This window comes from Poecilia reticulata, linkage group LG18 (genome assembly GCF_000633615.1).
Source record: "Poecilia reticulata strain Guanapo linkage group LG18, Guppy_female_1.0+MT, whole genome shotgun sequence".
In the NCBI taxonomy this organism is placed as follows: domain Eukaryota; kingdom Metazoa; phylum Chordata; class Actinopteri; order Cyprinodontiformes; family Poeciliidae; genus Poecilia; species Poecilia reticulata.
In genome coordinates, this window is record NC_024348.1 from 19,227,132 (window position 1) to 19,245,505 (window position 18,374).

At 37.4% G+C, this 18,374-nt stretch overlaps 2 protein-coding genes across 2 annotated transcripts in view; both read left to right on the forward strand.

Moving 5' to 3' along the window:
• Positions 1 to 7,879: 7,879 nt before the first annotated feature.
• Positions 7,880 to 10,167, forward strand: LOC103480800 (receptor-type tyrosine-protein phosphatase H-like). The gene is made up of 5 exons (XM_008435979.1): positions 7,880 to 7,884; positions 8,476 to 8,717; positions 9,078 to 9,335; positions 9,494 to 9,751; positions 9,881 to 10,167. The coding sequence occupies exons 1-5, from the start codon at positions 7,880 to 7,882 to the stop codon at positions 10,165 to 10,167; spliced, it is 1,050 nt and encodes a 349-aa protein (XP_008434201.1).
• A 3,098-nt stretch (positions 10,168 to 13,265) lies between these two features.
• The window catches only part of LOC103480786 (scavenger receptor cysteine-rich type 1 protein M130-like), an 11,975-nt gene continuing 6,866 nt past the window's right edge, over positions 13,266 to 18,374 (forward strand). The window contains exons 1-4 of the mRNA XM_008435964.1: positions 13,266 to 13,395; positions 17,117 to 17,287; positions 17,437 to 17,661; positions 17,748 to 17,847. Coding sequence (XP_008434186.1) covers positions 13,362 to 13,395; positions 17,117 to 17,287; positions 17,437 to 17,661; positions 17,748 to 17,847 — 530 coding nt within the window. The 5' untranslated portion in view covers positions 13,266 to 13,361. The remainder of the gene's footprint in view (positions 13,396 to 17,116; positions 17,288 to 17,436; positions 17,662 to 17,747; positions 17,848 to 18,374) is intronic.

Below are 18,374 nucleotides of genomic sequence, written 5' to 3' on the forward strand. Positions count from 1 at the left end.
GCTCTGTTATTCTAAACTTCTCTTGTTGTGTCCTCAAACTCAAATGTTCCTGTACTCTATTCCATTTGATAATGTTTTATACACTTTGGTTGGTAACATTTTATACCAAACATTGCATGCTGAATTCCAGTAGGTACATTTCTTCATATATTGCATTTGGGTCCAGTCTGATGTGATGTGATGAATTGAGCTAAATTGTTTCATCCCAATTGAAGGAACTCCTCTACAGCTCTGCCAAAATAAAATAGGTCACATTCAGCTGCTGTGTGAATGCAGAAATCTGCCCCATTAAACCAAACCAATGGTTACTGTCCTTTGACAGTAACTTTAGTAACTTTATACCTTAGAACAGGCAACAGGTCTCCAATCGTACGCTCTAAGAAATAATCCTGTAAATTTACAGTCAAATACTGGCAGCTATAGACACCAGTATTTTACAGTTAATACACAATAGTTGTACCGTAATTAATCCTGACAGTAGATTTCCGTCAATGCAAGTACGGTAAAGATACTGTGAAAGACCTGTAAACTTCTGGCGTCTATAGCTGCCAGTAGTTTACCAGTAGTTTACCGTTTTTTGACAGAATGGTAATTTACCGTTTTTTTTTTTTTTTTACCATTCTTTCAGAAAAACAGTAAAAAACAAAAAAAACTGGTGTCTGTAGATACCATTATTTTACTGGAAATTTACCTTTTCAAATCCTGTAATTACCTTTTAAAGTGCTTTACTGTCGGTAAATACTGTAATGACGCCAACACACTGCATATGTAGTACCGCCAAGAGGGTTTATTAGAAATAACAGTGAGCTTCCATTCCTGAAGCTACAGCTCACGCTTCCAACAAACCGTTACACTCAACTGAATAGCTTCACTGCTAACACACACAGAACTCTCCCCTCGTCCGGTGTTCTGCTAGATCAGCATCGGTCCTGGTCCTCCCGCTCCCCTGGTCCCCCGCCCACATGACAGATCCATCACATATGAGTGGAAGTCAGTAGAGTCAGCCCATTACACTACACATAACAATAAGGATCAAAATGCAACTTACAACAAATACACATAACCATATGGACCCCATCAGAACTAAAACAGAATCGTTAACATACTACGGTGGCCGACAGCTGCAAATGCGCAGCAAACACGAGAAAAACAAACACCAAAGAAAAGATGCAAACAAATAAGACCACAACCACAAAAAAGAGATGCAAAAAAATTTAAAAATTAAAAACGGAAATTTTCCAGACCACTAGAGCTTCGTGTCCGAATTCAGGGTCTGCATCCTTTCAAGCTTATTCTTTCATGGGCTTGAGAAAACCCGGTCTATGGAAGAGAGGTTATTCGAAGACTGAGAGCATTGCAGAGAGAAGCTGTAGTCTTCAGCTAGCTGCCTAGCCTCAACCTCGGCATTATGTTGCTTAGCAAACATGATACAACATGATTTAAATAATGTTTGTAGGTGAGAATGTATATAAATCTCACATTTTTGCTCGGTTCATCAGCACATCACCTAATTGCAATATTGCTCCGATGTTTACAGAGATGTCTGTTGCCGCTGAATTAACAGCCAGCTCTTTGCATCTCTTCTTTGTTGCATTTATTTTTCTTGGGTTTGCTGGGTGTTTGTACCTGTCGACCACCGTAAAAAACAGCAGTGAAAGTAAATATACTTTCAAATACTGGCGTCTGTAAGTTCCAGTATTTTTACTGTAAATTTAGTTTTACTACTGCATTCACTTTATGAGTAAGCTACTGCAAAGAAAACTGTAATGCTATTTTTTAAAGTACAGTCTTAGATTTCCAATAGAATAGTAATACCTAGTCTGAATGAGATGCCACTCAAAATCCATCAGGTTTTTGATGAGGGTGGAAACCTGCATATTCACTGTCTGCTTCTTTTCCTGTCTTTTGGATACCATCTTCCCATGACTGGCATTTGTGTCTCTTTCTGTGTTAATCCCAGTGAAGCGACTAAAAAAAACAATCAAAAATGGGAAAATCCTGAGAATATAAATAGTGTGGCATTCTGACAGTGGTGGAGAAAGTACTCAAAAAATTTACTTAAGTAAAAGTACAAATACACAGACAAAAATGTACTTAAGTAAAAGTCAAAGTACCACATTAACATTCTACTTAAGTAAAAGTAAAAAAAGTACTGGCTTTTAAAAATACTTGAATGCATTGCCTAATCACTAATATCATTAAGTGTACCAATCGTATTTAATTTTAATACATCAGTAATCTGCCATTTTAATGAACAATGCCACAGATAAAGCATGTTTTTATTGGGTTTACTCTGTAACATAGTTTAGACTTAGATATGTGATACTATGCATCATAATTTCAGGGATGGAAACATCTCTTGTCCTAACATAGCATGAACTTCACTTTTTTGCCACACATTTATTTTGAAAGAAATCCAACTGGCAGAGGAGGAAATGAAACCAAGGGGCCTCATAGCAGAGTTGTAGTCTAGACCACCGAACCCAAGACCAAATCAAAACCAGTACCCCATGCTACATGACAATAAAATTAAGTGCACCTATCAAAATTGCTTCTCAAATTGATCTGAAAGATTTACTTTCCCATAAAAACACCTAGATATTAAATACTTAGAGCTGAAATAAATTTAACCAGTGACAATTCAAACTCTTCTTCATTCTGTTTTGCTTTCATCTCTGTGCCACAATACACAGAGGTCTCCTGCCATCCCTAAAAAAAATAACGCCCTGGGCGGTTGCCCATATTGCCAATGTCAGAAATTGCACCATTAAACATAGCAATTAACAACATTCAACTATGAACACTGTCCAAGGCCCAATAAGCAACAAGTAACCAAGCAGGAGGAGCACCGTGACTGTTCACATCCTCCTTCCTGCTGCAACGTCTGCCATCATGACAGGTGACGAAAACAAAGAGCAATGAGCATGCTCATTCGCCAATTAAATATAAAGATATTTTAATGAAATAAAATAGCTACTGCAGTGTACGCAGAGCATTACAAGAACAAAGAACGGCTTTCAGTGAGGCTTCTGCACTATAGGTCAAGATCCGTCCAGAAGAATCGGATCGTCCATGAATTTCATATTACTATATTGCACTTTGGTCACAGCATTGTCCCATATTTGCGACACCTCAGTCAACACCTCCACACAGTAATTCAGCGCATGAGTGACAACTTTTTTTCATCGCAGATGCAACATGTGTTTCAGTAAATACAGCTAACTTTGCTAGCATCACGTCCACGGAGCTTACCTTTCTTTAAGCTTTCTTTCCAAGTGACGTTAAAAATTGAAGAGCTGCTGATTTTGCATGTCGCCATATCTTATGATTTATGCAGCGCTATTATATTACTGACGCTCAGAGGAAACCACTGCGCATGTCTTGGAGCTCCGCGTGCGAGTAAAGGTGGAKCCGATGGGTGACAACAGACACTAAGTGACGTTATTGCTTGGATTTTACGGCGCCACCTTAAGTCCCTGAACTTCACATTTTAACAGGAAAAAAGAGCAACGCGACTGGAATGTAACGAGTAACGCGACACTTTTGTAGAAATGTAGTAAAGTAGAAAGTATAGATACTTACTGTAAAATGTAGTGGAGTAAAAGTAGAAAGTACCCTTTATTAAATCTACTTAAGTAAAGTACAGATACACGAAAATTGTACTTAAGTACAGTAACGACGTACTTGTACTTCGTTACTTGCCACCACTGCATTTTGAAGACAGCAGGTACAATTTATAAAGCCGTTTTTAATTATGTAAAGAGAAAACATCACCAACTTTGTCAAATGTTAATCATAACTTCCTTTAAAACTTTAAAACCATGTCATTGTGTTTTGCTCATTGTAAAAAAAATATAGGAATGGTTTTACTGTTGAATGAACTCCATTGTCTTGGCTGCCTCATGTTGATATTGGAGGTTTAACATATAGAAGATAGAAAACATTGTCCTGTCTGGGATGTTGCCTGGACCCTCTAAAAGACAATATGACCTTCAGTGCTGACCATGCAGAAAACTGCTTGCCACAGGGACTGTAATAAACCAAGTCCTTAATTGGAAGAACACAAATTTTCTTATTGATACAATATGCATTTAAATGATCATCATAATAAAGACTGTCCACTCTGCCAGGTAAAGTAAAAGCAAGGTGTATGTAGATCGGTGCTTCTCAATTCCAGTCCTCAGCGCCCCCCCTGCTCTGCATGTTTTAGATGCGACTCTATTCCACAACAACTGATTCAAATGATTGCATGACCATCAAGTACTGCAGGAGCCTGTTAATCACCCACAGAGTTCCTTCTACCACATCCAGGTGTGTGGTAGCAGGGAAACACCTAAACATGCAGGACAGGGGGCCTGATTAATGGAATTGAGAATCAGAAGCACTGATGTAGATTAACAAAGAGATGGCCCCCAGTAAATTATATAGTAGGCTTGTCCAGTCATGGTTTTACCAATATTTTCTGGGTAAAACACACTAACCAATACTTTCCTTCTGTCTGTCAGTCTGTGCTCTCCCATGCCTCCCCTCCCCTCACAAGGTAGGTACATAAAAGAGTACAGTACACCCGCTGTACACATACAGAAACCCGGTCATTAGCCCCGCCCCCCGGCCCAATGCTGACTTGTTCCGCCACAGAATTTGACTAAACAAATGTTTAAAGAGCACTGTATTTTTAACATGCAACATCAACACTAGAAATCTAACTCGATTCATTCCCTAATATAGTGTTTTTCAACCACTGTTCCACAGCACACTAGTGTACCATGAGTGATTGTCAGGTGTGTCGTGGAAATGATCCAATTTCACCTACCGTATTTTCCGGACTATAAGATGCTACTTTTTTCCTACACTTTGAACATGCGGCTTTTCTGTGGATTTTTCTTCAAGCACCAGGGGGCTCTTTAGCAGGAAGTGAATCATTGGAAGTCAAAATTGGAAATCAAAGAAGAATGCCTAATTTTCATTTAGAACAAGCAAATGCTATCAGCAGGCACGAAAGAGAAATGTTTTCAAACTCATATGATGCAGCTTCTAAGTTGAGGAGTATCGATCTGGCAGTACAGGAGGGAAATAAAGCCGCTGCACGTAAATTCGATGTGAACAAAACCGGATTTGGAGAGGGAGAACTGCGTCCTTAATATCCATCCATCCATCCATTTTCTTGCACCCTTTTTCCCTCAGTGGGGTCGGGAGGGTTGCTGGTGCCCATCTCCAGCCAACGTTTCGGGCGAGAGGCGGGGTACACCCTGGACAGGTCGCCAGTCTGTCGCAGGGCAACACAGAGACACACAGGACACACAACCATGCACACACACACTCACACTTAGGGGCAATTTGGAGAGGCCAATTAACCTGACAGTCATGTTTTTGGACTGTGGGAGGAAACCGGAGTCGTCCTTAATATATTCAGCAGTTATTAGGACGCAGCCTTCTGCTGCCCTCTGCTGGGTGCTTATGGGAAACCGAGAGCGGCAGAGATACCAGCGTCCTGTAGCCCAGTGTGGCTTATATATGTAAGTTTCCAGGGAGGGGGGGTTCAAAAAATTTGAAGGTACAGTTTATAGTATGGTGCGCTCATAGTGCAAAAAATACGGTAATTGGTCTAAAAGATTTTCTTGAAAACGAATTAATTATCTAATTATCTGCAAATAATGCCATCTTGGAGTGTTTTTGCTGTATGTAAATTGACTTACCATTCCAAAGAAGCAATTCATATTATATAGTGTAATAATCTCCCGTACAGTCTTTGTCGACATCCATCATTTCTGGAATTGTTATTAAAACCTGATTATTTTTAGTTTAGCTTGTGCAGTTCTGTGGATTTTATTTATGAAAATTTATTTTTCTATGGTTTTAAAAACAGGAGAAAAAAAAACACGGCTGCAAAGGAAACACAGACTATTTTTCCTTGTATGTTGTGTTTAATTTCATTGTATATTAACATTGTTTTTAGTTTAAATTATACATTTTTGAGTACATTGTGTTGGTTTTCTGTTCACATATTTTGATTGCGTTACAGTCCCTGTGGCAATTAGTTAAATCACATAATGACTTTAAAGACTGTTGTCCTCTAGTGAAGCTGTTCACCTCCAGTTATACAGGTGGGTTTTTAACTTGAATAAAGGTAGACAATACAATCATTAAAAAAAAAAAACATTTTTTTTTCATTATTAGTGAAACTGTCATATGTGACTATAAACATGTTTCAATGGAGTTTTAATATAAAATTTCTGGTTTTTTTCTGCTCTTTTTGTTGTTTTAGGCAAGGCATGGATATGTCTCTATATGAGACAATAAAAAGCTGGAAATGGTCCCTAGATGACAGCAGCTTCTATGGTCCTGGAGAATATTCATTTAGGAACTGGGCTTCATGACCATTCTGGACAACAGTATTGTGTTCAGTTTTATGGTTTTCTGGGCCTATGGGATGACATTCAGTGCACAATAACAAGGAAGTTTGTGTAAGTAGATAGATAGGTAGATAGATGAAATATAATACATCAATTAAAGTTTATTATTTTATTTCTTACATCTTATCTATATATTTACAGGTACAGTAGGTGGATCACCATCCTATATTTTGAATAATAACACATTAACCTGGACAGAAGCTCAGACTTTCTACTATGAGAATTATGTTGACCTGGCCAGGTAATAAGACTGCAAGCAAATACTGCATTGATGCCAACACACTATATAAAGATGAATTATAGTTCTGGTCCATGAATTACAGACATTTTCCTCTGGGTTTTTGTTTTGTACTTCAAGTTGAGGTATTATTCTTTCTCTTTGTAAACACTTGGTCCGGGTTCGTTTTGGCACGAAGCACAATCCATTGTTTCTTTCTGTTAACCGTTTTCCATTTACTTCCTGTTGCTCCTGTTGCTGAGTTATGCAAGCTGTATTCCTGTATTTCTGGTAATTCTGGTATCTTAAATTGTACTTTGTTTTCTCTTTGCGTGTATCAGTCATTCCTACAAATATTATCTTCTACCTGCATTTTCTACAGATTTCTATTTAATAAACTAATCTCTTTTTAATTCAATGAACACATCGTCTGATGAGACGTTTTAAGTGGCTGCTTATTTTACGTGAATGAGAAAACTAAGGATTCAAAATCCTTACATCTTAAAAAAATTAAAGCTGCAGTATCTTAACTTTTTAGTCCAGTAAAAATGCAGCCCTGAATTCTACGCTTTGTTTCTTACAGAGGGTCTGGACAATCTCTGTTACTGAGAAATGGTTGCTCCATTGATTCGTGGACTCTGTTGAGGTTTTACACTTTACCACGTCACTAATGTTTGTACGTGATGTATGTGGTGTGCCAGTTCAATACTATGAAGCTTAGAAGAAATTCCCTAAAGTGTGAAACAACCATCATTCACTATGAAGAGAGAGGTGCCGACCCTAACGAGACGGCTGTTAAAGATAGTTTAATAGTTGGAAGTGTGATCAACATGGACTGAACAGCTTTGTTTACTACATCTGCTTCTATTGCTAAAACTACTGGTGGACTACAATATTAAAACAGCACCGAAAATCAACATCATCATTCAGAACAACTTCTATTTATTTAGCCCAGAAGAGATTCTGCCACAGGGAATCCAAGTCAATTGGAGAAAGCCCAGTCTGTGCCACAAGTGAGACCTGAATTAAGCTGAATAGCACAGGAAGCCAATTACCGGGATAGTAACTTTTATAAGAAATATTTTTTTATGTATTTGCTGAAACTGTCACCATGTTGTGTCTATATAATATGAGACAGATAATACATAAAAAGATCAAGGTCCTCCACATTCTTCCTGCTTCCACCACAGTGTGAAGAAATGCACCGTTCCCAGTCAAAAGCAACAATTTTCAATAAAGACAAAAAAACATGCTGTAAGTTCGCCTTTTAACTCAAAACGTCACATGCAGTGATGAATTGTGGGCAATAAGCTTTGCTGATACTCGCCTGGATGCGTACTTGGCTGAAAAGCCACTTTAAGATCCACCAGGGTCAGGTGAAGGCTGGATGTGGAGAACTAGGACAAACTTCACACTCGATACCCTTGAATGCACATTTGAAGGATACAAGGGCAGAAGTGAGAGTATCGGGATCTGGCTGAAGAAGCTGCAACGTGGCAGAGAGCAACAGTGGGGCGATGCATGTTTGAAAGCACTAAAACCCCAACTGGCTGTTCATAATTAGCACTGAGAAGGCAGAGGAGCTAGACTTTTCCCCACAGATCATCTGTCTTGTATTAACATGATCTAGTGGCAGCTTCAACAAAGATGTAAAAATATATATATATATATATAAAAGTTACATACTGCAGCTTTATGTCTCTGCAACTTTTGCTTTAGTTAATCCATTTAGGGTGGCAGCTTTTTGAGTGGAGGAGGGTTGATTCTGTTCCCCCTTGATCACTGTTGAATTTTCTGGAGAGAATCTATATTGTTATGTATATTAACATTGTTTTTCTTTGCCAGTGTACGAAATTGGAGAGAGAATGAAATCATCCGAACCCTAATAGGCTTAAACACTGTTTGGATTGAACTGTATCGGGAAAAGCTGTGGTCTGATGGCAGCACCTCTCTGTTTCGATACTGGGCAAATGGCGAGCCCAACGATCTACTTTATGATCAGTGTGTTGCTGGATCATTTGGTGACTCTGGAAGATGGTCAGATGAAAGTTGCAGCCTCAATTTGCCATTCGTCTGCTACCAACAGAGTAATGTATCTCATTTATGTTGCTTAAGATCTTGTAAATAATCCATAAGTTTACATCTGGAAAAATAATGTGTGGTAGAATTATATTATGCAACACAGGACAAGTAAACTTTCTGAAAGTTCTTCTTTTAAAAATTAAAGGAATGACCAAAACCCTGATTTTACTCTAAAAAAAACATTAAATGTTTTTGGAGACATACCTGTTTAATATGCCTGTTACTGTTTCTGTTGTTTTTATCTTAGTCCCACGACTAAATGACTCCTTTTTTATATTTCAAGAATTTCATGTAAAAATAAGCCTTTAGCTTTGGAAGAAATTTATGCAATTCACATGAGTTAAATATTTTTGTTTTTGTCTCAGTTCCTACAAATGTTGATGGCTTGAGAGCATCAAGTCAAGATGAGAGCAGCATCACTCTGCAGTGGAATAAAATCAACAACAGCACCAGCTTTGTTCTCCAGTTTAATGGATCAGAGACAAACATCAGACCACCAGATGGAGATGGACCAGTGAACCACACAGTTTCATCTCTCACTGCTGGAACCAGATACACATTCACTCTCTTCTCTGTGTTTGAGAGCATCAGAAGCAGTGGAGTCAGCATYGCTGCAGTGACTGGTGAGAGATTTATTTTCATCAAAGTTTCAAAGGAAACTTTACATTAGTGATGTTTGTAAGCTGTGAACGAGGATCTGAATGTTTCACCATGAACTTGGAGTTGGACACAATCTCTGACCCAATGTTGAATCACTTCTAAATCTCATTGTTGTTCTCAGCTCCTGAAAATGCAGAGGGCTTCAGAGCATCAGAACAAAATGAGAGCAGCATCACTCTGCAGTGGAATAAAGGAGACAACAGCACCAGCTTTGTTCTCCAGTTTAAYGGCACAGAGACAAACATCAGTTCACCAGATGGAGACGGACCAGTGACACATACAGTCACATCTCTCACTGCTGGAACCAGATATACATTCATACTGTACCGTGTGTTTATGAATGTTAGAAGCAGTGCTGTAAACATCACCATTGCTACTGGTAAGATAACTGTGACCTTAACATTAAACAATACTTGTTCTACATCTCCTTTTTTACACTAAGAGCATTTCAGTTTACCAATCATTTTATGGAATTTACTTGAGTTAAATATTTATGTTTTTGTTTCAGCTCCTACAAATGTTGAAGGCTTCAGAAAATCAGATCAAGATGAGAGCAGCATCACTCTGCAGTGGAATAAAATCAACAACAGCAGCAGCTTTGTTCTCCAGTTTAATGGATCAGAGACATTCATCAGAGCACCAGATGGAGACGGACCAGTGAACYACACAGTTTCATCTCTCACTGCTGGAACCAGATATACATTCACTCTCTTCTCTGTGTTTGAGAACGTCAGAAGCAGTGGAGTACAATTTGAAGCTGTTACTGGTAAGGATTTTAAGATAATCCCTAAGTGATTTTAATGAATAATTTCTGTAAAGATCTACAAATGGTCTTGAACATGTATAAAATTGATTGAAGACTGTGAATGGGATGCAGAATGACTAAAATGGATATAGGATGGAGCTTTCCTCAATTGAACAAGTACTAATACAACAAAAATTGGTTTAGATGATTATGAAAATTGACCTGTTACCATGGCTGCAGAATAGATGTTAGATTGAAGACCATGCATCTTTAAATAAGCATCAAAAACCATTGGGTGGACCAAAGTTATCAGCCTACTGATGAATTCCTCCTGTATTTCAAGCAATCAGTTTGATGGCTAATAAGGAATCAGCTCCAGTCTGATCTCAAGAGGTTGGATCTTATTTCATTGGACATTTTTCAAGAAGTTCTTAAAAACATGAAACGTGATTCAACCAGTGCCACTGTCTTTAAACGGGTTTGTAATTTGTTTTAAACTTGTGCGTATGTTTGTTTTATTTTTGTGTGACCAAGTTGTTGTGTGTTGCAGGTTTCTGCCCAGGTCTCTTTTAAAAATTAGATCTAGACCTCAATGTGGATTCATCTACTTAAATACAGGAAATAAAAAAATAAATACTTGAGCATATGAATTAACTGGATGTACCGTAGCAAAGTCCCACAGTCCACACTTGTGGTTTAGCAGGATAATATGTAAGGGCCCAGCTTAACGTCAGCTGGTAACCACGGGTTCTCAGACAACAAGGAGGGAGACAGTAACACAGCACCAAGGGAGGACAAGTCAATTAGTTAGCTTTTTCTTTTATTCCCCAACGGAATAAAATGCTCCGTTTTCTTTTTGGTGAAAAAGTACAATAAAGTATTAAAATGTTCCAATCAGAGCAAACTAAAATTGTCCAAGAGGGTCAACATCCACAAAGTCCGGCAAATCCTGCGCTCCGTCCAGTCTGTAGTCGCAGCCCCAGCGCCACCGCCTCCTGTGGTCACTCCAGCCCACTCCAGTTGCTCCACGTAAAGCGCCGCCCCGCTGGCGTCCTGTTGGGACAAAAACACCTGGCCAGGAGAGCGATCGCTGAGCAGCGGATGTTTTATCTGTCCCAGCAAGGGTCCCTGCAGATAATCAGTGGAAACGTTACTTACTGACCAGGGCAGAGTTCCCCCTCTGCCCACTGACGGTCCGACACGTCGTTCCCACTGATTGTATCCTCTGCTGCCAACCACTGGCTCGTTCGGGGTCGCAGTCCTCCGTCACGAACTTTCCTGGGTTCCTCTTTTTCTCCTTCCCCAACGTGAAGTCCTCTGCCTTTTAAAACACACTGCCAGCGTCTTGCAGGTTCCAGGTACGCTGCCTATGGGCACGCAGGTGACTGGCATCAGCTATTAGTTCTCGGAGTCCACAGTGAATAAAAAAACAAAACATGCAGCGAAAACACTCAATAAAAACCACACTTAAAAAGTAAAAACAAATTTCTACTGTGTGACAAATACAGCTTTGCTCTTTGAAAATGTAAAATTGCCATAAAAATAAAGCTTTGATGCAAACTGAGTGAAGTTAAAAAGATTTTCCCAATGAGCAATTCTGTGAACTGCTACAATTAGTTTATTAAACTAAAACCTGAAAGCAAACGTTTATTGTGAATACAATACAACAAAACTACTTCTGTTAGTAATTTATTTCTTGCTGCATTTTTCGTCTCTCAATATGGAAATATTGGTATTTCCATACCAATATTTGAGTTGCTCTTTCAACAACAACTTTATAGTGCACTTCACATCTATAAAATTGTTCACAACAGCCCGAAAATAGAGCATCAGTAAATGTTTTTAAATTGAATGTTGTGAAAACAAAATTACAACAATTAGTCGTAAACCAAAAAATTTGAAAAATATGTGGCTTAGTTTCAGATCCTGTCATGAAGATCTGCCTCATTCCATCTCTGTCTATGCCTGAGATTTTTATTATAGCTACTGACACATTAAATATCAATGATTGATTTAAAGCCTCTTGGATCAAGCATGTGCATCTATGCAGATAGTTTTCACATGTGGTACAAATATCCACCTCCTCTTTAAAATACTTTTATTTTATCTTCACATAACAAACCTATACTTTTTATAAAGTGTCGATTGTTATTCAAGTCAGAAAAAAGTTTTGTTTGTTTACATGAAGAATGTAGTTTATCAGGAAGTTCAATGTGACAAACAAGGAAATGCTGGCAAAACTCAGATCTATGCTGAGATAATCTGTACAGATTTGACTCTGATTATCAGCTTGTTTATTCACCCAACCAATGATGATTTAAAGCTTGATTTAAAAATGTCTTTTTGTTTGTTGATGTGTCTGTTTTCTGTTTCACCAACTGTAATTGTGCCATTTTTCTTTAACATTTCAGAGCTTTATCGTTTTAAAACCAGATACCAAAAACATATTTATGCTCCAACATGCTGAAAGCTGCCACTCTGGCTTTGTACAGACAGATGAGTCCAGTGATAATGTTGTCGCCACTCCAGACTGTAATCTAGATTTAACACCAATATTTACACTTTTTCTCACATGATATAAAGTATGTCTGCCATTTTCTCGCTTTCTCCTACAGTTTATAGTCACCTAATTTATTTTGGTTACCTTCAAGATGATAAAATTGTTCCGACACCATAAACTTGAGCATTTTGACAATTTTGCTCATCGTTTCATGTTTGTGTCTCATTCGCCTGGGAAACTGCTGCATAATCTGAATATTTCTACGGATGACTGGATTTCTACTCTTACTGGACGTCTTCTGACATCTTTAGAGAAAAAAAACACACAATCAGAGTATGATGCTGCTGACTTTCTGCTTACATGACCTTTAAGTCTCACAAATTATAATGTTGGCAACAGACTTTTGATAAAACACCCTAATGTAAAGTTAATCCCTATGAATTCTGGTTGTCTTAGTTACTGGTGCATCAAATGACAGTTCTCTGCTTTGTTGCGTGAGAACTTTCATTTTAAAACTATGCTCATCCACATTCCTGTACTGTCAGATGCTGGTAACTAATTAAATGTCTCTTCCATGAAAACCACACCCACCTGTTGTACCTTTAAACATGCAGAGCATCTCAAGACATTGTTAATGTGTGCCTTGCAGCTTATAGGTTACTAGTTTGTATAATTTGTGAAATACATTCATAGAGTTTGGATTTAGAAGATCTGGATACTTGAATTTATCTCAAGCTTTCACTGATGGCTCACAGGCTGATCCTGTTTGGGATCATAGGTTAGTGTCTGTTTTCTTATTCTAACTTCTTAAAATCTTTTTTCTTTAAGACATTTTTGCACAGTGGAAAATTGAGACAGAGGCAAAGTAAGAAAAAGGTTTAAATCAAATTCTGTGTTGAAAATGAGCATGCACATTTTATTCTGGTTTCTAATAATCTAATAAACTAAGTTGTATGTTGAAAATGTTCAGGTAAACTCTGGACATGTCATTAGCACTTTCACTTTCAGCTTTAACGGACGAGATATCGACCGAGGATTAACTCAGCCTAAACCAGACATGAACAAAAACAATCAACTGGGCTTTTTTTTCTCACTGTTTGACCCTAAATCTGACTCAACATATCCTAAACTTTTTAATCCATTAGAATTACCAATATTGTTCTTCAATTTTTTAATTCTGATTATATTCATAAGTTTGCATCTATTTCCATACCAATATTTAACAGTTGCTCTTTCAACAACACGACTCTGGTAAACCCATTTTATGGGGTTACCATAAGACAAGACAAAACAGTGTCTTGTTTTGAATTATTGCTGTAATATTTCTTACTACTTCACAATGCTACTTTGTGAAGTGCACCACTCCCTCTTGTCTTAAAACACCTAAACTGCTCGGCATTTTTCAAGCTTCTCCCTTATTTATCCAAATGTAACAGCCAACATAATGAAAAATACTTCACTTATCTCTAAAGGTGAAGATATTTGTTCCTGTGCGTTTCAAGATTGTAATCTTGCTTCTTCATTTTGTTTTTTTATCCAGTGTTGGTAAGTGACTCGTTTCACCGAGGAAAATTGAAAGTAGATTCATCCAGTATCTTTTTAAGGTCTTTAGTTTTTGTTCTTAAGATAAGATCCACATTTTATTGCAGATCACGTTTTACTCTAGGAGACAAACCTTGTTTATCTCCTAACTTGTGATGGCTGACTATTCAAATTATGATAATACTTACAGATTCTTGTTTAATTTGAAGATGAACTTGGCCACTTTCAGGTATCTGGAAATTTTACTAGATGAACCAGATTTGTTCATTCGGTTTTGACCGACTTGTTTTCACTTTTCCATATTGTCACGTGAAGTAAGTAGTGTGTTTAAAATACATCCACAAATTTACCTCCAAATAACTCTAACATTGATTTACAAACGTTTAAGTTATAAATCATCCTCCGCTGGGCTTTCTCTAATATTTTAATATCATAGTAATGTTAATTAGCTTGAAGAAAACTATTTCTTTCTCATTGTTTGGCATTTAGAAAAAAATATATATATATATACATTGTATGTAAATATCTAGTTTTAATTGCATACCTACTTTTGTTTTAAATCAAACATTTAAAAAAAAAGATTTGTGCATATTTTGTTAGGAGTTTTGCTCTAAAACAACTTTATTGGTGAAATCATATGGGACTATGATGTATGATGTCCCCAAGGGAAGCTGATCTGCAAAATAATTGCCAGGGGTACTTGAAGAAGTCACATCGCTCAAGTGTTTAGTGCCAGAAGACTGGCTCTGTAGGTCTGGAGATGAACAAACAGACTTGTTTTTACATCAACTCCGTGTTCTTGCTTTGCTTTAATGATAGGGGTGTGCGCTTGATGTGAAAACAAAGATGTGCTCTAACCTGTTTTGCCTGACTGATATGACATTTCCCAGAAACTGTTTCTCTGTGCCAACCTTTCTAAGTGCTTTCATTTAGCCAACTTGTATTTGTCCTTGTATATCGTTAGCAAATCTTTCATTTTTATTTTTTATGATGGAACATTAAATGAACTAATTCTTTGACCACATTCAATCACATCTTTGGAGTAAGTACCTGTGTTTACTAAAAGTTAAAAGATTTCTGACATACAAAAGACTTTAATGGAAAAATTTACAACTCAATCCAAATTGTGTCAACAAAATGTAGGCAATTTTGAAGGAGAAATACTTTTCTTTATACAATCTATAGAAATATTAAACACTGGTAATTCAAATAACACTGAGAGATTCCCCAATGCATTGTAAGCACAGGTCTGAACCACAGGTATAACTTAGTCACGCTTTCAGATACGCTTTGAATGATTTATCTTTGTGAACAAAGAATTATGTGCAGCGTTTACATCTCAACACGATGCACAGCGTGTGTCTTTATGTCTGTCTACACTGTAAAGGTTATGTGTTTCCGGTTGGCTGGTGTGTTTGTGGTGGTGCATTAACCACTCATCATGTAGGTTCAGCCCATGGTGGAGCTTTCATGCTAGGCTGCAGTCACTCAGCCTAGCATTTATTTTTTATTTTATTACTTTTATCGTTATTTTTCCAGCTACATGAAGCATCGAACCGTACCACCGTACCGGGAATCAAACCCAGAATAGGCTCTCCTGTGCCCAGTCTTATCGCCAAGAAAATTTTATCAAATGCATTGAGATATCAGTTGATCAAATCCATAATTAGTAGATTTGGAGGATGTGCAAAGAAAAGCTCCAAAAATATATATAAAAAAGACTGGACAAAAACAGAGCAAGCAGGGCAGGAATGGGCAGGGAGGGAGCAGAGGAAAGAAGTGTCCGCTTTCACTGAGTGCAAAAGAGAAACATGCAGGCAGAGCATCAAAATGCTCTGTGCCTTGTAGCTCTGATGCTTATCAGCTTGTCTATGTTGTGAAATGCATCTACATTGATTTAGAAGATATCTACTTTATTTTATCTCAAGCTTTCACTGGTGGATTACAGGCTGATTTGTTTGGACTCAGGTTTGTGTCTGTTTACTTATTCTGACTTCATATTTTCTTTTTGCTATTTTTGCACAATGGAAAACTGAGACTGAGAGGCAAAGTAATGCAAAGGTTAATGTCAAGTTCTGTGCTAAAAATGTGCATGTACATTGTGGATATGTTATCATTTTAACACCTCAATTCAAGGAAGTCCTGGTTTCAAATCCCACCAGGGACCTGCTTACATATTCTGCTGTTTTTCTCTAGCTTTCTTCCTCAGCCTTGATGGACAGGATGTCTTTCAAGATAAACTCAAGTTGTAACTAGATATGAACATGTGCTGAACAAAAACTAGCTTTTTTTCCTGACTGTTTGACACTAAACCTTAATAAACATTTTCAAAACTTTTAGATTAATTAGGATTACCAATGTTGTTCATAGATCCTTAAATTCTGATTATATTCTGACGTTAGCAAACATTTCCATAGAATTTCTCTTTCAACAATAAAGTAAAATCTTTCTGGGTAGCAACGTGATGCCAGTGTGTTGTCTTCCACTATTGCTACAATATTTCCACTTCAGAATGGCAATAATCTTCATTGTTTACATTATGTTTCCATTATGCAATATTTTGTGAAGTGCACCAGTCCCTCCTGTTGCAAAACATCCAAACTGAAACACTAAAAACACTAAAGCATTAAAACGGACTATTTTTAGAATCTTGAACCTTAATTATTCAAATATAACAAAAAACATTATAAAAAACATTTTATTTAGCACTAAACATTAAAGTATTTATTCCTAAGTGCATTTTCAAACTGTAATCCGGCTTCTTCACGATGTCTTTGGGACAGTAGGTTCTTCTTCACTAAATAGTTTAAGTCAATGATGGTAATGGACTTGTTTCCTTGAGTTATGGAACATTTGCAGCTGTTTTCACAACTTTTACAATGTCTTTGACAGGAGATAAAGATTGGGAAACACTGCTGTAATCCAATGCTGTTAAAGTTTAATCGGTTTTATTTCAGGCGTCCTGCTCAGTGTTGCTAGCGCCCAAAGCCATCAGTACCACTTTGTGAACACGTTGCTAACATGGACAGAAGCTCAGAGTGTCTGCAGACGGGACTACACTGATCTGGCCACCATTGAAAGCACAGCTGATGTTGATGACTTTGTAAGTACCACCTCCGGTTATACAGGTGAGTTTTTAATTTGCACAAGGGTAGACAACACAAGTATAAATATGCAGTTCAAACCCCACATTGCTTTTTATTAGTGAACGTCTCATATGTGACTATTAACATGCTTATCTGCAGCTTTTTAATATCAGATATGTTTTTTCATTTAGGCAAGGCATGGATTGGTCTCTATGACGACACAATAAACGGCTGGAAATGGTCCCTAAATGACAGCAGCTTCTATGGTCCTGGAGAAAATTCTTCATTTAGGAACTGGCAACCTGGGCAACCCGACGATTATTATGGACAACAGCATTGTGTTCAGTTTAATGGTTCTGGGGGCCAATGGGATGACACTGGGTGCTTGGATACAATGCAGTTTGTTTGCTACACTGGTAAGATTTACATAATATTAATGAAGAAAAATTAAAGATCATTTTCTTTTAGTTTTCTCATTCTACATTTCTCAATATATTCACAGGTACAGTAGGTGGATCACCATCCTATGTTGTCAGTAATATTTCATTAAATTGGACTGAAGCTCAGAAATTCTGCCGGGAGAATTATGTTGATCTGGCCAGGTAATAAGACTGTATGCTACAACAAGCTGCATTAATACCTAATGGTTCATCAGTTCTTCTGACATTGTGCTCTGGGCTTTTGCTTTGATCTGTTCATAGTTATATTTTCTCTTTGTAGACTTTGTCCTGATTTGTTTTGACATCAAACCTTGTGCACAACTATCTTCCATTTACTTCCTGTTGCTGCTATTGCTGAGTTTTGTAAATTGTATTCCTGTATTTCTAGTTCCTCTTATCTTTTGTCATGATTTGCTTTTATTTAGCATTTATCAGTCATTCTATTTTTTCCTCCTATTGTTCCCATCATTGTTGTTCAACAGTCAGTTGTCACAACCCCAGTATGTTGGGAAAGTGAACTCTGTTATCCACAATGTAATTTCAATTTGTGCTTTTCCAGTGTTACATTCTCACTGCAGGTGAGATTTTTATGTTTTATGTCAGTTTCATTTGCGTGTAGTACACCAAGCACTACCATGCAAGCACATAGGTGTAGTATATATATATATATATATATATATATATATATA